The 25,478-nt window shown below is 36.2% G+C and overlaps 1 protein-coding gene across 2 annotated transcripts in view; it reads left to right on the top strand.

Annotated features, from left to right (window-relative positions):
• The window catches only part of LOC150110534 (ADP-ribosylhydrolase ARH3-like), a 171,376-nt gene that overhangs the window by 114,295 nt on the left and 31,603 nt on the right, over positions 1-25,478 (top strand). For both annotated transcript variants that reach the window (XM_090394609.1, XM_090394604.1), the window contains exon 6: positions 14,101-14,183. In XM_090394609.1, the coding sequence (XP_090250735.1) occupies positions 14,101-14,183 (83 nt within the window). The remainder of the gene's footprint in view (positions 1-14,100; positions 14,184-25,478) is intronic.

The following is a 25,478-nucleotide window of genomic DNA, read 5'->3' on the forward strand; positions in this document are numbered from 1 at the left end:
TTCATGATATAATTTCTTGCTTAAGGAAGAATTTTAAATTATTCCTCTTGTTTTTATGCATTTAGATTTAATTTTCTGTGGCAGTCCGAATAAGAAAGATTCAGTATTTTAGATATATAATGACAGTCTTATACAGGGCGTCCCAAAATTCACACAAGAAGTAATTTTGATAGAAAACACAGGTTTTTAATTAAAAAATTGTAATTTCTTATTGATTCATAAAGTATACAGTATAGGGTTATGCATGGAATAGCATATCGGGTAAATGGCCTCCACGGCTTTGCTGGCACATATGCACTCTTTTGTCGAAATTTTCCATGACCGTTTTGCATAAATGTGGCTGAATTTCGTTTATATAGCGTTCAATTTCCTCCTTCAAGGCATGGGTGGTCGTGGGCTTGTTGGCCTAAACCTTAGACTTCAAAAAACCCCAAAGAAAAAAGTTCAAACGGCGTTAAGTCACATAATCTGGGCGGCCAATTCTGATCACCAAAACGGGAAATTACACGACCAAGAAATGACTCATGCAGTAATTGAATTGTTTCTTGGGCTGTATGGCATGTGGCACCGTCTTGTTGAAACCACATGTCGTCCACATCCATATCTTGCAATTTACAAAAAACTGGATTATCATGTCGCGATAGCGAGCACCATTAACTGTTATTGCCTTACCAGCCGCATTTTCGAAGAAGAATGGACCAATGATGCCTCCAGCCCAAAATCCGCACCAAACAGTGACACGTTGTGGATGCATTTGTTTCTCAACAATCACTCGTGGATTTTCTGAACCTCAGATGCGACAATTTTGTCGATTAATGAAGCCATCAAGATGAAAATGAGCCTCATCGCTGAAGATGATTTTGTTCGAAAAATAAGCATCCACTTGTTGTTGTTCCATAATCCATTCAACGAACTCTCTTTGCTGTGTGTGTGGTCAGTAGGCTTCAGTTCTTGAGTCAATTGAACTTTGTAAGCATAAAGATGCAAATCTTTCGTGAAAATACGCTGTAGAGAGCTTCTCGAAATGCTCAATTCAAGACCACGGTGCCGAATTGATGTTCCTGGACTCTCAGCAACACTCTCATGAACTGCTTCGATGTTTTCTGTTGAACAACTTGTTGAAGGACGGCCAGAGTGTATAAGATCACTAATTGATCCAGTTTCCTTGAATTTTTTAATTAATCTTTTCACAGTTGATGAAGTTAAATCACTATTCCGACCATATTTTGTACGAAAATTGCGAACTGTAGCTGCCAAACCTTCATTATTTTTAAAATATTGCTCAACAATGAAAATGCATTGTTCTTTCGTGTAGTGCTCCATTTTTAATAACCCTGAACTATCAGCTGTCACGCTCTCTTTTTTTCTCGTTAGCAACACTTTACTGCACAAATGGCACTAAATTTAAATCTTGCGTGAATTTTGGGGCACCCTATACCATAACGAGTTGCTTACCATTATATCATTTCTCAGTGGTGCTTCAGGTCCTTAGGATCCATAACCTGTCATATATTCTTGGCTTCTGTAACCATCAATTTAACAGAATAAAGTGTGGTTAGCCTTATGCCTGTAAATGTATTTATGTATATAAATTGTGCGTGTGTTCCTGGCTAATTTGTTAATTAGGTGAAGGAAAAATCCTGTCACCTCTGTATGAGACCAGCTAATTTACATTCAGTTGAAAAGTCATAAGGATTTCTTATATCCTAGATGGCACTCAAACTGAGGTATTTATTCCAGCCCCATGAGTATTGGTGATACCAAATGAGCTATGGAGCTCAGGGTTTCTTACAAAATTGTAAATTTGATTATTGCATTTTCAGGAAGAATATGTGAAGTATGCCTACTTCCTGGCACCTACACAGGCTTAACATATGAAAATTATTTACAAACATGTTCTTACTTTTTTTCTGAAATGGCAGCAAGAGAATTATGCGGTTGGGATAAACACTGTGCTTAATTGCCATAAAGTCAAGACTCACCATGGAAGATCCTCATTATCAGATGCACTGCATGTTTTCTTCTGATAACATATGGTCTACATAAGGATGCCAGTCTGGTTGGCCGAGTGGTATCCTACATTCTCCAACCAAAAGGCTTCGGGTTCGAATCCTGCTGTGGGCATGGATGGTTGTGATTGTCTGTGAAAATACTAGTGATAGTGGGCTCTAGATGGCGTTGGTGTAGTTGCAGTTCTTTGTGGTTAGTGGATTGAGTGGTGGAAACAGAGTTGTAGACTAAGTGCCCTGCAACTCTGTCAATGAGTCTGTGGACTCTCTGGAAGTGTTGCGTAATAATAATAATAACATGTCTATCTGTTCTTATATTGATATAAGATTGTATTGCTTAAAATTGACTGTAGGCAACATTATCTGCTGATGGCAATGGGAACGTGCCAAACTAGAAATTATACAAATACATTTGGTACAAGTACTTAAACTCAATAAGTCTTTTAATTTTTGTTAAGACTTGATACTTGAACTAAGACATGACAAGTCAGAAACCAAATTCCGTACATAATAATGCATAAAAAATTGAATTTGTTGATTTTTACTACTTGTGCTTATTGTTTATCTTTACTAGCTATACTTTACGAGGGTGGTCTGAAAAGTTCTCAGCCTAACAATGAAAAAACAAATTTATAATTTCAAAATTATTTTTATTTTTCAACATAATCTCCCTTAAGACTAATACATTTATTCCAGTGATGTTCCAGCCCCATTATCCCATTCCTGTACTGGTTCTCAGTAAGATCTGCAAAACACCCCTCTACATCTGCAATCACCTCTTGATTCGAAGAAAAACGCTGACCAGCGAGGAAGAGTCTTAGTTTTGGGAAGAGATAGAAGTCAGAGGGAGCCAAATCTGGGAAATAGGCTGGATGTTCCAACAATTCATAGTGCAGATCCCTTAATTTTCCCATTGCCAAAACACCTTTGTGGGGACAGGTGCATTGTCCAGATGAAAGATGATTTTTTTTTTTTCTGCAAATGGGGTATTTTCTCACGAATTTTTCCGTCTAGTCTGGTTAAAAGATTGGAATAATATTCCCTGGTTATTGTTTTACACTTTTCGAGATAATTAATAAATAAAATGCCTTTAGCATCCCAAAACACCGATGCCATGACCTTTTCTGCTGATGGAACCGACTTTGTCTTCTTTGATGCTGAACAACTGACTTCTTTCCACTGTTTTAATTGCTGTTTGGATTCTGGTGTGTAATGGTGAATCTAAGTCTCATCCGTAGTAATAAATCAATGCACAAAATCAGTTTTATTCTTGTTAAAATGCTCCAAGCACTGTTCAGAGATTTTCATGCAAGTGCGTTTTTGATCTTCTGTGAGCAAGCATGGCACCCATCTGGCGTAAAGCTTTTTCATTTGCAATTCTTCATGCAGAATACATCCTACATGTTCTTTTGAAATGCCTATAGTCTCAGCAATTTCACGCACTTTGACTAGTCAGTCATCCAATACCATATTGTGTGCTGATCAATGATTTTTGGTGTTACACTTTTTTTGACATCCTTCACGTGGATCATCTTCAAGGCTGATATGGCCATGTTTAAACTCGGCAGCCCATTTCTTAATTGTTAAAAACGAAGGAGAAGAGTGCCAATAAACTTTTATGAACTTCGAATGAATTTCTTTTGGTGTTAAACCTTCTTTTACAAAGAATATTATAACTGCACAATACTCAATTTTATCCATTTCAAGGGATACAGACCACACTTTTGCTTCAGGCAACTGTGTAAAACAAACTACTTGATAGAATGACTTGCAGTTTCACATGGATGCTTATGACAGATGTACCAACTTGGCAAAACTGGTACCAACATTCAAAATCAAAGTTAACAAAATTAAGTTATATATATATATATATATATATATATATATATATATATATAACCTAAACAAAAGGGAAGATTTTATATATATATAATCTACCCACATTATTTCAAATTGTATTTCTGATTGTAGCATAAGCTAAAGCACATAGTTCAACACTAGGCAACTTGTAGCAAAGGTGGGTAAAGTTCTGATCACTATTCTTAGTATTTACCATGTTTTGTAAAACACATCTCCTAGGAAATGTATGATGTTATACATTATGGTGGAAGGTCACTACTGGAGACTCACATTATGGGAAATACTAAGAATAGTGATCAGAACTTTACCCACCTTTGCTATGAGTTGCCTAGTGTTGAACTGTGTGCTTTAGCTTACGCTACAATCCGCCGAAACTTTTATAGTTTACTATATTCGGCATGAAACTCTTTGATTCCAATCTTTGAGTTTCTTATTCGGCTTTGAAATAATGTGAGATTTAACATCCCCTTAATTTAAATAATGTTACATTGCCGAAGTGAAGCCTGTTGACTCTTTATTTAAGTAATTTACGGGTGTACCTTTTTGACAACTCCTATAGCAAAGTATATATATAAGTTCTTTTCACTATAACCTCAGTATTATCTAGGTCTACGTACTGACTTATGAGACCTCAATAAAGGTCGAAACCGGTCTTGGTAGTGACCTTCCCCCAGTAATGTATAACATCATACATCTCCTAGGACAGTACTTCCCAAACTTCTGGATGTCAGGGGTCCCTTTGGAAAAATTAAAATATTTCACGGCCCCCTTGAAAAAAAAATCGTAATATAGACATATATTAAAATAAACACACGTATAAACCACAGTGAAAATTATTTAATTGTAAATATTTCATCTTAGGACATCATCATTACAGTATTTAAACAAAAATTAGGAATAACATACAGTTAGGGCGCATGATTACAATAGAATCTCATGAAAACGTGCATAACGTGCTAAAGTAGTACAACAAAAAAAAAAAAAAAAAAAAAAAAACCTTAATTATTTAACACAGTTTTGTATGATAATTTCCTATACTTTAGGAATAGTAAGAACGTCGTTGCGGTTTAGGTTTGGTCTGTGTAGTAGGGCTTCAGAACTTTCTTTGTATAAACGTTCATGTTTAAATAAAGATCTATGTAAAAGTTTAGCCTTTTCCCAACGGATCCTATGGTTTGGATTTTCAATTCCGTGTTGAGAGAGGCCAGATTTCTGCGGTTTAAGAAGACGAATGTGGTCTTGATGTTCCGAGATGCGTTTCTGAACAGACCTACCTGTCTGTCCAAAGTAAGATAATTTGCATGAGCATGGAATCTCATAAACACCAGGTAACATCAAGGGTGAGAGTTTGTCCTTAGGAGAAGGTAACAAGTTGTAAATTTGGTTGATAGGTTTGTAAGTATTTCTTCATAATTTTAGAAAGACGTTATGAGATGCCTTTAACGTAAGGTATGGAAATCCTATGCACTTCTTCCTGTCTGGTTTGATGTATGCAGAAGTGACTGATGATTTTTTGAGTTGTTTTGGGATTATATCCATTTAGGATGGCTGTATTTTTGATAACTTCTAATTCCTGGTTTAAAGATTCTTCAGAGGAGCAGAATTTGTGTGCTCTGGAAACTAGTGATTTAATAATGCCAGATTTCTGAGATGGATGATGAGCAGAAGAATTGTGAATGTAGCGACCTGAGAATGTAGGCTTGCGAAAGACGGAAGTGGCGATGGAACCGTCTTCTTTTGATGTGTAAATCCAAAAAAGAGATACCCTGTGGAGATTCTTTTTCTAACGTAAAGTTGATGCGATGATGAAGAAGGTTAATTTTATCTAGAAACAGTTGTAATTCAGGTTCGGGATGATTCCATACTGCAAATACATCATCGACAAATCTTAGCCAAATTTTTGGTTTGGGTTCAAAAGTGAATATTTTTTCCTCAAGGTGTTCTAGAAACAAATTTGCTAGGTTTGGTGATAAAGGAGATCCCATTGCTGTTCCTTCCTCTTGCTTGTAAATTTGACCTTTCCAGGTGACTTACAAACCTATCAACCAAATTTACACTTGTTACCTTCTCCTAAGGACAAACTCTCACCCTTGATGTTACCTGGTGTTTATGAGATTCCATGCTCATGCAAATTATCTTACTTTGGACAGACAGGTAGGTCTGTTCAGAAACGCATCTCAGAACATCAAGACCACATTCGTCTTCTTAAACCGCAGAAATCTGGCCTCTCTCAACACGGAATTGAAAATCCAAACCATAGGATCCATTGGGAAAAGGCTAAACTTTTACATAGATCTTTATTTAAACATGAACGTTTATACAAAGAAAGTTCTGAAGCCCTACTACACAGACCAAACCTAAACCGCAACGACGTTCTTACTATTCCTAAAGTATGGGAAATTATCATACAAAACTGTGTTAAATAATTAACGTTTTTGTTGTTGTTGTTGTACTACTTTAGCACGTTATGCACGTTTTCATGAGATTCTATTGTAATCATGCGCCCTAACTGTATGTTATTCCTAATTTTTGTTTAAATACTGTATTGATGATGTCCTAAGATACTTAGGATGAAATATTTACAATTAAATAATTTTCACTGTGGTTTATACGTGTGTTTCTTTTAATGATGATCGCCCCACAGGTTTCGTTATTTAAAAAAAAAAAAAAAAAAAATAGACATATATTATTATAATATTTATTGTATTTATATTCAATACAAAACATACACAGCATATATTGCAAAAATCAAATGCAAATATTACATTTTTAGCATCTTACATACACATTTGACATGGCACATTATCTCATATTTTTATATAGATAGATTTATTGTACATTTGCAGTATAAGCACATGAAATGTATAACGATTAGTAATAAAGAAAGAATTAAAAACATTAAAGAAGTTTAATAACAATTTAATGTGATGGATGTGTTTCAGTACTTCTACACCAATATCTGATGAAATATTTGAAACTACAATTCTTAGATTTCTGCTTTGAAATGAAACTTATATGAATAAGCATATATTTACTAATATTCATTAAGCACCGAAATATGCAGGAAGTAAAATTTGTGAACCCGCACCAATGTGCGATTTTTTTCCATTAAAATATAAAAAATAACAAAAAAAATAATAATAAATAATAAAAATTAAATATGTTTCTTTTAAGATAAAAAAAATTACTTACTCTTAAAAGATTTTTAATTTGTTTTCATTATTTCACAGCCCTCCCTCAACCAAACCTATGTCTCTCAAGGGGAGCACGGCCCACAGTTTGGGAAGCACTGTGACCTAGGAGATGTGTTTTACATTATGGGAAATACTAAGAATAGTGATGAGAATTTTACCCACCTTTCCTATGAGTTGCCTAGTGTTGAACTATGTGCTTTAGCTTATGCTACAATCCGCTGAAACTTTTATAGTTTACTATATTTGGCATGAAACTCTTTGATTCCAATCTTTGAGTTTCTTATTCGGCTTTGAAATAATGTGGGATTTAATATCCTTAATTTAAATAGTGTTACATTGCCGAAGTGAAGCCTATTGGCTCTTTATTTAAGTAAAATATAATCTTCCTATTTGTTTTAGTTTCAGAGCCCTGTCACAGCCAAGTAAGCTGGCTTCTTTAAAACTTCATATTGCTTATGATAGGGTGATTAATCAAACATACAAAATACCTGGTAGGCAGTATCCAACAAACTTTTAACTGTTTACATTATCTACTATATCTCTAAACTGCATGTTTTCATTTTGACTTGTTTGTTTTGTGGGACAAAAAAAAACAGTGTTTCCAGGAGGAAAAATATTATTGCCTCCATATTAGTTTGGCTAATTTGCCTTCAATTGAAAAATTTTTGATAGAGTTTGTTGAGGTCTAGGTATGATTCAAACCCAGGTCTTTCCAACTGAAGGACATTGTCAATACTGATTATGCTATAGAGCAGACCTGCACAACTTGATTGTCTTTGAGGGTCAAACCCAACTTGGACCATCTGACCAAGGGCCAGATCACTTCGGACCTTGAATCTTAGACTAGTCCACTGCAGCTAAACTTAAGTAAATTTGTTAGTAGGTCTGCAGTAAATACTAATTAATATGCATATTTAAATTTTTTAGAGAGTTGCAATTAAAATTATAATCAAAATGATTTACAAACAGATATAGCTGCAAAATTTCTCAATAAAAACCACTTAAACATAAACACAAAGTTGACTAATAATTTCACCGAGAATATCACACTTATTCTCAGTGAAATATCAGTGACTAAATATCACATTGTGACATTCAGAATGTCACAATGTGATACATTGCATTTCTTTGTTGCCCCTATTTTATCAAGGTCTGATGTCATGTTTGAAGTGGCCATTCTTAATATGGCCTCTAAATTGATATCACTTAAAGATGAACGCTGTTTGGTTTTGTTCAAGTTCATGACCGAAAATGTTTGTTCACAAGTATATGTGCTCCCAAACATACAAAATACCTGGTAGGCAGTATCCAACAAACTTTTAAATTTATCCTGATCCAGAATAGAATAAAACTCTTGTAAAGTGCTCTCCATATGCTTGACCTGATAGTTTTCAGAACACTAAAGATCAATAACTTCCATCTGGAGTTCAACAGGTAGATTTCCTGCTTCAACAGAAAATGAATCCTCACTCACTTTTATGCAGACTTCGTCTTCATTACTGAACGGCATTCTTTTCTGAAACTCCACTTTAGAAGTGATATGTACTTCTTATGTTTTCCACCCACCATTGAATGATATTCTGATAGAATATTCTGTTGACAAGTTAAGAAATGTGACATACCCCCCTTAGCAAGTTGATTTTCAAACAAACTTAATTTCATTTTGAATGCCTTTATAAGAGACATTGACTGAAAAAACAAACTTATTTTTTCCTTGAAGCTGTAAGTTAAGTTCATTCAAGTGACCCAAAATGTCACACAAGAAAAATAAATCTTGATTCCATTCTTCATCCATTATTTCTGGGAATTTTTCCATATCTTCTTGAGATTCCAAAAATTCAACTAGTTCATTTTTTAGAGTGACAAAGCGTGACAAAACTTTACCACAGCTCAACCAACGTACATCAGTGTGGTATGGTAGATCCCTGTACTCGGTATCATTTTCTTCTAGAAACGCCTGAAACATTCTGTGTTTCAAACCCCAAGCTTGAATATAGCTGACCAGAGCAAATACTACTTTAATTACATGATCAAACTGCAAAACCTTTGAACATAACACCCTGATGAATTAGGCAGTGAAATTTTGTCATTGGTTTACCTGCACACTGTTCAATAAATGTTATAGCACCAACATTTTTTCCACACATAGATGGGGCACCATCAGTGCAAACCGCTGCTAAATTCTTGAAATTTAAGGATAGTTTTTCGGTTACACACATCTTTACATTTCTGCAATCTCCTTTCCTGTTGTTCTTCCTTTCATTGAACACAAACCAGCAAGCTCCTCTGTCACCTCAAAATTCTTATTAACGCCTCATATTAAAAGCTGTGCAGTATCTTTCATGTCAGTATCTTCATCCATAGCAAGTGAATAATAGACAAATTCACTAGCAATTTTTTGCAGGTTATCTTTAAGATCCTCGGCAATATCAGCCACCCTGCGCTTGAACAGTCATATGGGACAAACTGATATTTTGAAAATTATTTTTCTTATCAGGACACAATTCGGAAACGGCAACTTGCAAGCACAAACTATTTCTTGTGATATTTTTAAGCTTATCTTTGTGGCAACTTCATTTGCAGATGTCACTTTTTTAAAGGCTTGTTGCTCATCACTAAGGACTTTCAATAACTTTGCTGCTTTTATTTGCTTTTCACACTGCATCCAACTTGCCAAAGTTAGGATGTTTCTATTCAAAATGACATCTCAGATTGTACTCTTTTGGCACAGCGATAGATTCCTGGCAAACAATGCACACTATTTTGCCTTTGAACAACGTAAAAAAATATTTGTTTGTCCACTCAGGGTTAAATGCTCGATGTTCCTAATCTATTTTACGCTTTTTACTTAAGCTCATTGTGTTGAGATTGACAGTATTAATTACAAAAAACTAATGATGAAAAACTCACAATAATGCAGGTTATGATAACAGTTATATAATATATTGCTCCAGCTACAACCAACCATTACACTGCCGAAGCCAGTCCAAGCATGGCCAACGTTTTGTAATACGATTCATTCTCGTTCATAGACATCAAGTCATTATCATGGAGATGTATTTTAAATTTCTTTGCAACGACACTAGCGCTAACAAAACCTCGATGCAATTGTAATAATTTGTTATTGAATATGACAGTAGGAATAACTCCAAATGCAGTTTATTGTCAAGCTGAAAGAAATATGATTGTGACATTACTCACATGAATGTAAACAAGCAGAGTCTTAGTAAAAATTTAATTCAAATCGTCTAATTTCATATCCCCCCATATGATTAATTAATTTCAATCAGGCTGACAGGCCAAAATAAATAACATTGTGGGCTGCATGCAGCCCTCAGGCCTCCTATAGATTCTCGTGTGTGTGTGTGTGTGTGTGTGTGTGTGTGTAGGACTTGAAAAATGCACTTGTCTGCTTGTCTATGCTAAGGTGAGAATTTTTAGTAGGCATTGAAAACACATTTTTTTTTTTTTTGTTTGTTTTTTTGGTTTTGTATGTTTACTACTTATTGCATCTGTTGAAAAGTGCTAGTCATTACAAGTGCCTGATTTGTTGATTATCACTCATTTTGCTGTAATGGAATATGACCAGTGAGAGGATAGGATGTGCAGATGCATTTTATCTTTAGAGAACACTCATTCATACTCAGAGGTAATCTGTTAATCATGACAGCAGCAACCTACAATGAATATTCAGAGGACACAGTAATTAACTTATTTCTTTCTTAGTGATGAAATATGAGGATTTGAACTGTTATTAGTATATATTAAAACTTGGAAAGTTGAGAAATAAATATTTTTTTCTTTTCCCTAAATATTTCTTTATGTTGATTCTAACCTAAATGTTTTTCTATTGTTTTTGAGCACACATTTGTCACATCATTTGAACACACTGCTTTGTCTCACATAGTTGACTCTCTTCATCCGTTAGTGTTTTGCAGCCAGTTTAGAATTCAGGAACCTACTAATGTAGTTATATGTGTACACCTATGGATTTTATTTTATTGAGAGTTTTTATGATAATGTTGTCTACATTTATTTGTAATGGCAGAGAAGAAATTATTTATGTTTTTTCATAAAAGTGATTCATGATGTTAATATGAAATGAGAACGTAACAAAAAATAGTATCATCATTAAAAAAAATAATAAATGATCTTTTATCACTCATAAATTGTATAAATTTTCTTCACATACTGATAAAGACACTAATATATAAGTAGTTACATGTTTATTATTATTACCAGACCTCCACAGAGTCCAAAGACTTATTTTGGGAGGCAAGCACTGTTACTCACGAGCCTATCAGACCATGCTTAAAACTCATTCCATGTATATGCATTCACCACAATGACTGGCAAAGCATTCCACTGACCAACCGCTCTCCATGACAAGAACCTATTCCTTATTCCTCTGCCCATACTCTCCATATACATCTATGGCCCCTTGTTCTACCCTTTCCCCATTCTATGAAAACTTTCTTCTACATTAACCTGGTAACAACCCTTTACTGACTTAAATGTCTCAATTACATCCCCTTTCTTCTTCCTATTCACAAACCTTTGCAATTTGCATTCCCTGAGTTTGTCCTCATATCCCACATCCCAACAACCAGTTATGACCTTAGTCTTCTCTGGACCTTTTAAAACATATCCTCATCACAATGAAAACAAGGGCCCAAAATCTGTTTCAGTAATCTATACAAGGCCAGATCGAGGCCTTATATAATGGAACTAGAACCTCTTTATTTCTACAAGTTAAGGTTCTCCACATAATTGCCATAATCCGATGAGATGTCTTCACAACTCATGCAGTGTGATCTCTGAAATTCAGATCCTTGTTCACTACCAATCCAAGGTCTCTTATCTCCTCAACTTCCTTCAAAATTTTCCGGCCAAGTGTATACTTTGCATCCCATTGTTGCATACCAGATTTCAAAACCTTACTCTTGGCAACATTGAATTGAGTTTTGCATCGTCTTCACCAGTTAAACCTATCCCAATATCATATAATAATATAATAAATTTAGTTTAATCCTTCAACTATCCCAATATCATTAATACACAAATTAAATAAAAATGACCCCAAAACTGACCCTTGCAGTACACCACTAGTGACTTTCCTCTTTCGAGACAGTGCTCCTCTATACACAACTTGCTGATACCTATCCGATAACCATTCACCTATCCAACTCACTAATGTATCATCCAGTCGTCCTAGCTGCTTCAATTTAGTGACCAATTTATTGTGTGGCAATCTATCAAAAATCTTTACAAAATCTCAGTATACCACTGTATATGTAGCTCTTTTGTCTAATACATTCATCACCTTGTTATAGTACATAAGCAAATATGTAAAACATGACCACTGTGTAAAACAATTACACAGAGGACTGGGAATTGGATATGATCACCTTTTCGTTTTGATCAGGATAAAATTGAAATTCATATTGAAAAGAAGAGTGTATAAGAAAGATTTAAAATGAATCAAAGTTTGATCAGCTTTCAGAGGTGAACTGTAGACTAAAAATACACAAACATTATTCGTGAACGATGAAAGCATCTGAAAACCAATATCAAACCTTGTATATTCACTGGAAAAACACTGAAGAAAATATTGATTAATTAATCAATGTCTACAAGGATAGGAAAATCAGAACTACATGTTGGACTTGGAAAGTTAAAGATGTGTTGAATTACAAGAAGAAAGCATATTTTAAGTTCCTGGGGAGTAAGTCAGCTCGTGATCTTAGAGAATACAGAGAAAAATGTAAGAAAGTGAAGCATAAGAAAGTGTAAAACTAGCTAAACAAAAGTCATGGAAGGACTTTGATGAGAACATGGAAAATAAAATATCAGGAGGGTGGTAAAATATTCTGAAGGCTATTAAAAAAGCTTTGAAATGAATTAAGGGATTGGCCACTACCCAGACTAGTTTCGACCTTTATTGAGGTCTCTTCAGCGGGAGCCAGGCCCAGAGTTGGAGATACCAGGCAAAAGCAGTAGCAAGGTCATCTTTATCTATAGGAGCTGCCAAAAGGTTTGCCACCTTTTTTTATTAAATTACTCTGGATTTAGAGAAAGATGTTAAAAGTTTATTTTTCACTAGGTTGCCTGGTATCTCCAACTCTGGGCCTGGCTCCCACTGAAGAGACCTCAATAAAGGTCGAAACTAGTCTGGGTAGTGACCAATCCCTTAATGCATAACAGTATCCATATCCACAAGGAGATGTGTTTTGCATTATGGGAGATACTGGGATAGGAGTGTTGGTATCTTGCTCCACCTTTGCTACAAGTTGCCTGGTGTTGTACTACTTACCCAGGTAAGATAGTACAACACTATATTCAGTCCTGAAGATATTTTCAGGCACAAACTTTGTTTGCTCTCACTGGAATAAAGGACTAAACTAAATTTATTATATTCTAACCTAGTGAAAAATAAACTTTCAACATCTTTATCACACTGTTTTTCCAAACTTTGAACAACATATCGACAAGTTTCTCTCTTGAGCAGCTGGAAATGTATTGCTGGGGGGGGGGGGGGGGAACCATGCAAGGAAGACTACTGCAGAGTGCTGAATACGGAATGAAAGAGAAAGCCAGTAGGTTAGAATTACAGACTCTGAATGAAGTGAATTAATGGTAAAGCTGACATTTAGAATCAGTTTACTACAGTGAGCTTTGTGAGACCACAGAGGACTAATAGTGATAATGATAAATTTCCATTATTTTAAGCTTGTGATGAATGAATTTCTGTTGTGCATTTCATATTCTGTATTGATAAGTAGTTCCCTATAACCATGGTGTGAATTTAAAGTTCAAAATTATTTCTTTCTCTAAACTACAATTTTTTTTTTTAAAAGTTATGGAGATTATAGAAAGATGGTAGGATACGAAATATTAATTTAGTTTAACAATAACTTTCCAAGTCTATGCATGTGTGTGTGTGTGTGTGTGTAATTCACAGGGAATTTTTTATAAACAGTAGTTTAATGTTTCTGTTTGTGTATGTCTCACATGCCTAATATGTCATGATTTTTTAGGTAATTATGAGACTGGACCAAAATCTGTTCCCACTGCTATTTACTCATTTCTTCGAAGTTCAGATCCATTAGATAACTTTGAGGTGAGTTTTATAACCAGATTTTAATTATTTATCAAGAGACAAACTGACTTATTATTATTACATAACACCTCCAGGGAGTCCAAAGACTCATCGAGGGAGGACACCTACTCCACAACTCTGTCTCCACCACTCCACCAACTGCAACTACCTTCATCATCTACACCAATGCCACTACCGCTGACCACCACCACTAGCATTTACAAACATCCATGCCCATGGAGGGATTCAAACCCGCAGCTTTGGCTAAAGAGCTGATACACTGACCATTCGACCAACCAGGACTTCTAAACTTATGTTTGTAAACTGTGTTATTTAAATATATAGAAAAATCCGAATCACTCGGTAAAGAAGTACTTGTCGTCCATTCTGTTATTACGTCTTTATCTGTTCAGCACTTGTTTATGGATGATTTTGCAACCTGTTTATTTTTAGCTGTCCATTAATCACCAGGACTTTTCATGATATATTTTTGTTTATTATCTATGAATGCATTCTAAGGCTGGTTGCTTGTTTTTTAGGACGAAGGAGTTTCTGAGGAGAATTTTTGCTGCTTTTGCCTTAAACTGACTCAGCACTCTCAAAACCACCTATATAAAATTCTTCCATTCTAAATTGGTTTTCAATTCATGTCTCTTTCTCAGGCAAGTGATGTATGGCTAAAACCACTCTGTCACAGAAGAGTAATATTTGTTTATACTTGGAATAAATTTGTTAGATGTCATGATGTCATTAAAATTTCCTCTATACAGTTTAAATATGTTGATTGCCCTACCAAGTAAACAGGCAGGCATGCCCCAATTTCAATATATATATATATATATATATATATATATATATATAGTCCCATATACATATAGATATCCGTTATGATGGAACAATTGAAAAATTATATTGAAAAATTCATAGCATTGGGTATCAAAATTTCTGCTGTTCATGTGGTGTTTCATGTTTAAAAGTAGATTGTTAGTATTGCTGAATTATTTATCATAAAAAATCTCATGTAATTTAAAAAGCAAAAGAATTTTTTTTTTCAACTGTGGAAAAAAATTTAAAAACTTTTTTTTTACTCCTACAACCAAGCTGGCCTGGTTGACTGAGTTGTTGGTGTATCCACTCTCCAACCAAGAGGCTGCTGGTTCAAATCTCACCATACATAATGGATGTGTGTAATTGTCTTTAGATAGTAGATGAATTTTATTGCCTGGTGCGAGATGACTGTCATGCTTTTTTACGGCCTGAAATGGTTTGAGAAAAGTTCCAGTGTTGGTCTCTAGAGCAGGGTTTCCTGACTAGGTAAAAAATTAATACAAAAGATACCACATGGGTTTCTCCAAATTGTTCATAGCTTCTGTCCAAAGATCGGTAAGATTAGTGAGGAGTTTGCTGTAGAATGAAAATGGAATCCATATTAGTAATTGCTAAGTAATTGATTGGTTTTCTGGTAGTGAAGAAGCTGATTGTTATTAACCTTCTCTATCACTTTTTGAGAGTACTGCAGTGAGAGCAATGGGATGATAGTTTGATGCCTTGCTTCCATGTTTTTGGGTGCATATGACAGCTTATATAGATAATACAGGATGGGTGTTAATTCTAGATCAGTAGTTTTGAGTATATCTGGAGGAATATTGTCTGGACCAGGAGACTTTAGTATCAAGATTAATCAGGATTTTTCTAATGTCCTTTTGGCAAAAGATCACAGGTGGCTAGCAGTGGTCATTTAGCAAATCGGTTTGCAGTATTGTAGGTGGTGTGTAACCAATCAAGATTGGCTATACAAAAGTTGGAAGAAAGGACTGATGCCAAGAGATCTGCCTTATCCTTAGATGAGATTACTCACCAAGATGTGTGAGAGGGGTGAAAACAAGGATGGGTAAAAGTTATGCTTAATAGAAGTTTTGACTGCCAGTTGAGCAGGAGACAAGCTTATTGCATTCTATTTACATAAAGTGTGCTTGGAAATTGTTAATAGCATTTACACCTATTTTAGGCTGTATTTTAAGCTGAATGAGAAGCTAGAGTTTTTGATTTAAGCCATTGAATATATGTTGCATTTTTATCATGGACTATAGAGGCATGTTTTTTTAGAGAACCAGGGCTTGGTTAAGGGTTGTGGTTGCAGTGGAGTAGGGAATGAATCCTCATTCCAGTGAGGATTATATTGGTGATTAGTTCAGTGCAGATGTTTAGATCAGGAGAGCAAAAACAGTAATCCAACTATGGAAAGAGGCATAAAAATTCTGATGGTTATCCCATTTGGTACTGTTGTAGTGCCGTACCAGGCTGAGATTGATCAGGAGGAGAGTGATCTATAGAAAAGGAGGCTTGGATAAGAATCTGGTTAGAGTTGCCAAGAGGAGAGCAGATGTCCACAGTATATTTGGAGTGAAAGCTGGTTAAGAAAAGGTCCAGAGTATTGGAAGAATGACAAGTATTATCTAGTATTCTAGTTGGTAGGTTGATAGATCATGACTGATTGCAAATGATTCAGCATCCCTTCCAGTTCTGTGAAGTTAGAGAAGAGGGAGCCAATTTGTGTTATGGACATTAAGGTCTCCTAGGAAGACTCGCACAATTTGGATAATTAGATTGCAAAATTAACTTCTAGCAGTAAGTATTCAAAAAGGGAAGCAAATGGAGACCATAAAGTGAGGTAATGAAATCTTCAGTCAGAATAGATTAAAAAGCAGGGATTCCAGGATGGATAGCCTATGACAAGTGATATCTGATTTGACAAAAGCATAGCCTGGTTAGCCCAAGTGGTTCCATATACCTGTTCTCTTACAGACTGTAGGTTCAAATCCATCATCAACATGGATATTTAGGTATTTTAGGTAGTAGATAGATTTCATCACCTCATGTGAGTCTGACACCTTTGATAATGGAGACCTAAAATGACTTGGATGAAAATTCTATGTGTCGTCTCTAGATTAAGGTTTCCTGATATTTAACTCATACCCTATCTATCGTATTATAAATTCACAGCCTTTTGTAAGTGGCATTGGCATTAAAAAAAGAAAACAACACAAAAGCTAAACTAAATTCCAGATTTCATATATTCCATCCATCCAGGACAAAATTATTGATATTAGTCTGAATAATTTTACCATTATAAATAATGTGATTAAAACAAAATTGACCCTGATAGATATTTTGTATACTTATAAATCCCAAAGTTATTGCAGTATATAATTTTGACAAATTTTTCTTGTTCTTTTGTGCAATTTTTTTCTTGAAGGAAAATGGTCTGTTTCAAAGAAAATGAATAGTTTGACAAATTTTTGCAAGAATTCTAATTAGCAACAACCAACAATACTGTGGGCACTTTAAGCCTACCACATAAAATTATATACATATTCAAATTGCCAAAACTTCTGCACTCATAGAAAAACAAACAAACAGGAGTATACAAAATGTACTGCACACACTGTTGGGCTATTAAAGGACTGTCAATGCATAATATATATACACTCTTGCAGTCAAGTCCCACAGTGACTATTGCAGCTGAAAAAGCATCCTTCCAAGGTGGAAAGGTTAATCAAACCATGTAGGTCGTAGGTGACTTGCATTGCTTAGTGAAATACCACCACCTACTTTATTCAAGGCAGGTAAAAAAAAAAAAAAAAAGATAGCTTGCAGCTTTTTATTTTTCATGTTGTATACAATAGATTGGTTAATCAACCTATAGTATGTTAATACCATATTTGGGTATGAGAAGTGGGTTGGGAAAGGAGAAACTTGTTTACATGACTTAAAAGCCTGTATACTGCATTACTTAGGAAACATGTCAGGGGAAGACTGTTCCATGATACAGTAGTAGCAGGGATGAAGGAGGAGGAAAAGAAATTGTTCTGTGGGTTTCAAGGCATACTGTGAAGGAATGTTTGGGGGATAGCTGCAGGTGTTCCTACTGACATAGTACTGAGTGCGAGAATTACTGATGTTATTTCAGATGAACACTTGCCATGGAAATATTTACAGAATACATATAATGTAGAAACTAAATGCCTGTGCTAAAGTTTGAGGAGTGAGTTTGGTAAGAGATGGGTTATTAATCAATCTAATTGCTCTCCTTTGTATTGAGTCAATCATTTTGAAGGAACTCTTAGGGACCCTCCCCCCCCACTCCAAATGTGAGAGCCGTATTCAATAGCTGGGTGGATTTGTGAATTGTATAAGGTTAACAGTGTTCAGGGGTGAAGTAATGTCTTTAACGAAAGAGAAATCCAATTTTTTTAGAAGCTGAGGATACAATGGTTGTGATGTGTTGCCAGGAGAGGCTTGATGTCAGGATGATTCCAAGAGACATCTCATCATGTCTGGAAATTTGAGTGTTGTCAAAAATAATACCAGGAGAAAATGGTTATTTTTTGTGAGAAATAAGACAGAACGAGTTTTACTAGCATTGAAATTGATGAGGTTATCCTCCCATTGGAGGATGGCTTGGAGATTTGAACTGAGGGCAGTGGTGGTTGATGTTCTGTAGGTTGAGGTGAGTTGTGTAGAGTAAGGTTTATCAAATGAAAGGGAGGAGTGCAATATGCTGTCATCTGCAAAACTGTGTATTGGGTTGGAGGTTAACTGAAGTAGGCCATATTGATATATATATATATATATATATATATATATATATATATATATATATATATATATATACACAAGGAAGGGGGTTGGTGGTGAGAACAGAACCTTATGGAATCCTGGCATTAGTTGAATAGTAAGAGGATGAGAAACCATTCACCATCACATATGGTGTGTGTCTAGACAGAAAGCTGGCAATCCAACTACGGAAGTCCTGAGATAGACCAAATGATGAGAGTTTGCATAGTATGCCTTTGCGCCAGACCTGGAGTAAGTTGCCAGAGTAAAGGCTATAGTTTCTGCCCCTTCTTCTCTTCTCACATACTAGTCAGCTCAGACCTTTCCATTCAAAAGTACAGCAGTAAAATAGTTCAACATGGTAGCTGCTAGATAGTACACAGGACTGAACCTGATAGTGGTGAATTGAGAGGCTTCCCATTCAGCTAGTGCTAAATGGGAGCTAGCGCTGTCTCTTGCTCTATCAGTTGATGATTAGAGGGATACCAGGTACATTGGCATTGCAGGAGGGGGGGGGGTTGAACAGTCAAGGCCACATGTGGATAGGAAACTGTGCTCCTTCTGTGTGTGGGCAGCATATTTGGGAGCATGTCACTTCCCTGTTGTGAGCATGCCCATATGGTGTTTATATTGGTGTTCAATTTCTATGGTGTTCATAGAAATTGATCAGTACACAGGTCATGTAGAAGAAATGATGTATGTATTTGTCTGAGGTTGATGGAAAGAAGGATTTGTATAATGCTGATGGTCTGCACTTAAATGATTTCCTTGTCAGGTGTCTAGAGAGAGAGCTTTGTTCATCAAGAGTGCCAAAGAGCAAAGTCAGTTAAAATTAAGCAATTAGAGTGGATGCGGTTGGATATAATTTAAAAATACTGTTAAAAACAGACCCAGTATAAAAGAGGAAAGGAGGAATAATGAATTCATGGGGTAAAAGACTGTTTTGAATATGGCCATCTTCAAAAGTGTGGAGAATTTAGTGGTGTGCCGTGTATAGTCAGTATCAGAGTATGTGTGAAGGCACACATGAGACAATGAGTGTGAGAATGACCGATAGATGTGGAATCTTTCAAGCAACAGTATCGAATAGGGTAGTCAATTCAAGAAGTAAAGATGTGTTCTAAATGAATGCTATATTTATATATACTAATGCCAGAAGTTTCAGGAACAAGAGGGAGGAGTTTTTGGCATTGATTAGTTGGGAAATCCTAGAGCGGGTTCTTGATGGAAGAAGGTGGAGATTGCAAAAGAGCAATTTGGCTTCATGCCTGGGTGATCGATGACAGATGCTATCTTTGGGGTACGACAGATAATGGAAACGTTTCAAGAGAAACAACGGGAGCTACATCTGGTATTTATTGATCTGGAGAAAGCGTATGATAGAGTGCCAAGGCAAGAAGTCTGGAGGTGTCTGAGGGAGAAGAAGGTACCAGAAAAATATATCAGGTTGGTGCAGGAGATGTACAGAAATGTGAAGACAAGAGTTCATACCTGCCTGGGAGAGACAGAAAGTTTTCCAGTGACAGTCGGCTTGCATCAAGGGTCAGCATTAAGTCCATTCCTGTTTAATATTGTGATGGAGGTGGTGACAGAGGCAGTGAGAGAAGACGCACCTTGGACTATGTTGTGTGCAGAATCAAGAAGAAGTAACAGCCAAACTGGACAGTTGAAGGAAAATACTGGAAGAGAGGTATGAGACTGAGCAGAAGTAAGACCGAGTATATTTGTTGCAAAGTTGATAGCAGCCAGGAGACAGATCTGGAGCTGGAAGGAAATGTCATCAGGAAGGTCAGTGACTTTAGATATTTAGGTTCAACAATGAAAGAGGATGGTAAGGCTGAGAAGGAAGTGGGATCAAGATACAAGCAGGATGGAGGAACTGGAGAGAGATGGCTGGAGTGCTATGTGATAAGAGGGTGCTGATCAAACTAAAAGGCAAAATCTACAGGACAGTAGTGAGACCAGCTATGATGTATGCTTTGGAAACTGTGACCCTGAGGAAAAATAACATCAGCAGGATGGAGGTAGCGGAGATGAGAATGCTTAGGTGGATGTGTGGTGTGACCAGAAAGGATCACCTCAGAAATGACTATATAAGGGGAACGGTGAATGGTCAACCTTGCCTCCTGTATCTTTGGGAGCAAAGATACAGGAGGCAATGTTGAGATGGTTTGGACATGTGATGAGGAGGGAGGAAAAGTATGTGGGAAGAAAGGTCATGCAGATGGGTGTGCGGGGGAAGAGGAAGTGCAGACGGCCAAAGAAGAGATGGTGGAGGAGAACTTGAGGATGAAGAACTTGGATGTGGCTACAGCCCAAGACAGGAAGTTGTGGAGGAGACTCACCACAGACAGCAACCCTACTTAAGTGGGAAAAGCTGCAGAAGAAGAAGAAGTTAGTGCAACCTTGCCAAAAGTTACACTATGATTTTCTGTATTTCTTACTGATTGAGGAGCATCTAGAGGAGGCAATATCTGATTAATCAGGCATTAGTGACACTTGGCTAACAGCAAATGATGTTGGATGATACAGGAATAGAATGTGAAGGGTTTAGTATTTTCTGGGAGGATAGGAAAGATAGGATGGGGTGGGTACTGCTTATTTTAGCAGATGAATTGCAACTAAAAAAAATAGTAGACAGCAGGAGGGTGGCTGTTCTTTTGAAGCAGTCATGTGTGAGATTGAGGCCAATAAGACAAAATATACAGGAAGACATTCATGAGCAAATTAGTACAATGATTGCAGGTTGAGTAATTATTATGGGGACTTTAACTATGGAGCTATAGATTGGAAGAAAGAAAGATCAGATGCCAGGAAGAAAATGGAATTTATATACCTAGTGAGAGATAATTTCTTGAGGCAGCATGTGATGGAAGGGACTAAGAATATGAGTGTATTGAATCTGGTTATAGGATCAGAAGAGTTATTCCTAACCATGGTAGCCATGTTGCCTCTGATTTGGGAGATTGACTATGTGTTCTTGACTTGTGATGTTGTAAAGCATGAGGAATATTCTGTCAAGAAGGGATATACAAGGCAGGTGATTATGGCAAGCTTAGGGAGAAGCTTCAAGTTGTGCCATGGAATAAAAACCTGGAAGGGAAAGGATGCTAGTAGTGCATGACAGAGTTAAGGGGCATCTTCTTTTTCATTCATTGTAATGGGTGAGAAAGAGGCTTTATCAAGGTTCTCTCTGAACCTTTATTATTATGACCTTTCCTTCAAAGACTGTAGTCGAATCATTTTGGTCTGTCTTTAGGTTTTCTTCCTCCAATGATTCCATTCAAGACTATATATGGTAATCTCTGAGAGGACATTCTCTGGAGATGTCCAAACCGTCTTAATTGCTGTTTAAAAATTATAAGCTATGGTATCTTATCTATAGTTTCCTTTGTGTTTGACTTGCTCATTTGTTTTGTATTCTTACCAGTGAGTCATATTTATTTTTCCTCAAGCATTTCATTTTGAATGCTCTGATTTTCTGTATTTATTTTTTTCTGACTGAGGGGCATCTAGAGGAGACAAAATAAGGAGAAAGGTGACCAGCATGGTAAGAAAGGCAAAATCAGATTACAAGAAGAAACTAGCTGAGTAGGCCAAAGGAAATCCCAAAGAGTTCTTTCACTATGTGACAAGTTAGAGGAAGAATGACTATGGAAGGATAACCTTAATGAGTGCTCAGTGTAAATAGAGCTATAGGATTAGATGAGATGTCAGCTCTCATTTTACAAGGGAACTGGCAATGCCTCTGACTAAACTCTTTAAGTCACAGCTCCGGCAGAGTTATAAGGGATGCTCTAAGACAGCACTATCAAATTATAGACTAGTGGTGGTAAAAGTACAGGAAAAGCTGGTCAAAAAGAGATTTCAGGAATGGGTGAATAAGAATATGGTACTCTGTGAGGGGAAATATGGCTTTCTGAAGAGTCAATCATGCCTTAGTAATTTTCTAATTTTTTATAACAGAGTAACAGCCGAGTTGGATAAAGGGAATGGCCAGATGATGTGGGAATGTGCTGGGTTTTGCAAAGATATTTGACAGAATACCACTTGGAACTCTGTTATGCAAATTAGAATAAATGGGGATGGATTTGTTATATGGATGTGATGGTGGCTGATGGATAGATACCAAAAAGTGATATATAGAGAAACAACATACAGGAAAATGCAGGTGACAAGTAGTGTGCCATAAGGTTCTGTGCTAGAATTGTTATTGTTTGATATGTGCATAAATGATATAGGGAGTAATCTGAAGGGAAATGTTCAGTTGTTTGCTGATGATGTGAAATTGGGTAGAATAATAGTTACTCAAAGTAATTTGGAGAGCCTGCAGAATGATTTAAATGGGCTATCAGTATGGACAGAAGATCATTTTTCCACATTAATAGATAACTTTTAATGTGGAAAGTTATGCATTATGGAAAAATAGATTACAAGCTGTGCACCAGATTGATGGAATTCCACGCCAGGAAATAAATGAAACTAGTTGGTGGTGATAGTAGATGCAAAGTTGAAGTTTAGAGGGCATCTTGCTAAAGTTGCCAAGGAACTCGTAGGATTACTTGGCTATTGAAGAACACATTACAAGTATAGACAAGGAAGTTATTTGTCCAGCCATGGAATATTGCTCACACATTTAGGATGGTGCACTGAAATCCTCTTTAAGATTGCTGAATGCTATTCAGAAGAGGACAATCTAATTGATTAACCCTTTAACTGCCACGATCGAGTTAACTCGATTGAAGTTTGTTTGACTTGGGTTTCTGTCCTTGTATGACATCTAAAGAGAAAAATTTGAACTGGTTTAACTAATCATATTAAGCACCTCCGTAGAGCAATTGGAAGAACGATGGTACATTGTGCCCTTCGATTGGAAAAGGTCCTAAGTTTGATTCTCGTCGTGACTGGAGGAATCTTTATATATGGACTTTTTCAATCAAAGGTGAGTTAGCAGATCTCATACGGAGGTAGCAAGGTTTTTTTCTCCTGGAAACTTGGGTTTTTCATCCCGCATACAGACAAATCGGCCCTTCAGAACACATGCAATTTACAGACAAAAAATACTAGTCGTGATGGAGGGCGGTAGATGGCGTGAATTGTGTACTTCGGATGAGGAAGATCCTGGTGATTCTACATAAATTAATGTGTGTAATTTGCTTAATCAAGTGGGCACCCCTTGATTATGCAAATTTTATAAAACTATTATTTCCATTTTTGTGAGTGAACAAGTGTATATCAAGAATGTATGATGCTGTCTGGACTTCTTACTTCAGTAAGAATTTTAATTGATTTTATTTATAAATTTTTTGCAAAATTAATTTAGCACATGGGACAATGTCAGTAGAATATAAAATCAACATTTAAAGGGTTAATGCTCTCTCGCTCTCACTCACAGATTGAAGTACTTTCATGGACAGTGCCCTGCTGAATTTGCCAGTATCATTCCCCCACTTTCCTCCAAAACTATGAGAACAAGAACATCTGTTAGTCAACATCCATTTATAATTCAGCTCTAAACTTACCAAACTAATTTCTCTGCCTTCTCTTTCATTGTTTGTACCTCTCTTCTTTTGGAACAGTCTCTCTCACTATCTTTCCCAAAGAACCTACACTTGTTAAAACACATGCCAACAGATTCTTCCTTTCTTCTTATCCTTTTTCCTATGATGGCACTGATGTGTTATAGGTCTTGCAACCTTTTGTGAGTGGGCCAGCTATGTTAAGAAAAGTAGTGTTAGTTATGTATGCCAGACAGGCCATTTGGTAAAAAATATACAAAAGAAACATTCAGATAATGTGAAGATACAAGATCACATAATTCTGTCATAGTTTTTTCATGAAAAAGAAAGCACCATGTTTTTTGGAGTAAGACAAAAATGTTATTCATATCCTTTAGAGGCTATGTTCAGAAATTGAAAGATGTTATGTACTTTGCCCCCAGTGCAATAAAAACAGAGGCACAGTTCTCATTCACATCTGGTCAACTGTGGTAATATGCTTCAGCCTAAAGATAAGCATATTATGTTTGCCATATCATCAGTGAAGATGGCATGAAATCTCACATATATGTTTGTGTTGTGTTATTTGTAATATAAGTATTTAAATAACAAAACTGAATGAATGTATATTTGTAATAATTTCCTATATTTGATTCATGAAGGTGGTAATCGCCTGAATTATTAAAATGAATGTTATGTCACATGCTTTGTCTTCCCTTTAACATGTTGAGTTCACTGGCCTATCATGACTAAATGACTCGACTTCATAGCAGGCTAATTACTATATGCAGATGGCGTGAGGGTTACAGATGCAGAAAACTAATGAGTACCCATTTTGTTAAATGCTATCAACTTGGTGTACATGACATTGCGCTCACTGTTACCTCTTCACTAGATGAAGAAACTCGTGTATGGGGATGAGGTATTAGAGTTGCACAAACTAAATAAGAATTCAGCAATAGGGACTGATGGGATATCAACATGTGTGCTAAAAGAGTGTTCAGCTGAACTGACTATTCCTTTGGCCAGGTTCTTTAATATGAGTCTCAAAACAGAAGATTCTACAAGAATGTATGGTTTTTGCACAAGGGTGGTGCAAAGACCAACATATCCAACTATCAACCAATTAGTATCTCAGGCGTGGTGGTGAAGATTTTGGAAAAATTGGTTAGGGTTCGTATTCAGAAATGGGTTTACTAAA

Source organism: Typopeltis vanoorti, chromosome 1, assembly GCF_054136105.1.
Source record: "Typopeltis vanoorti isolate ZY-2024b chromosome 1, IOZ_Tvanoo_1.0, whole genome shotgun sequence".
Classification (NCBI taxonomy): Eukaryota; Metazoa; Arthropoda; class Arachnida; order Uropygi; family Thelyphonidae; genus Typopeltis; species Typopeltis vanoorti.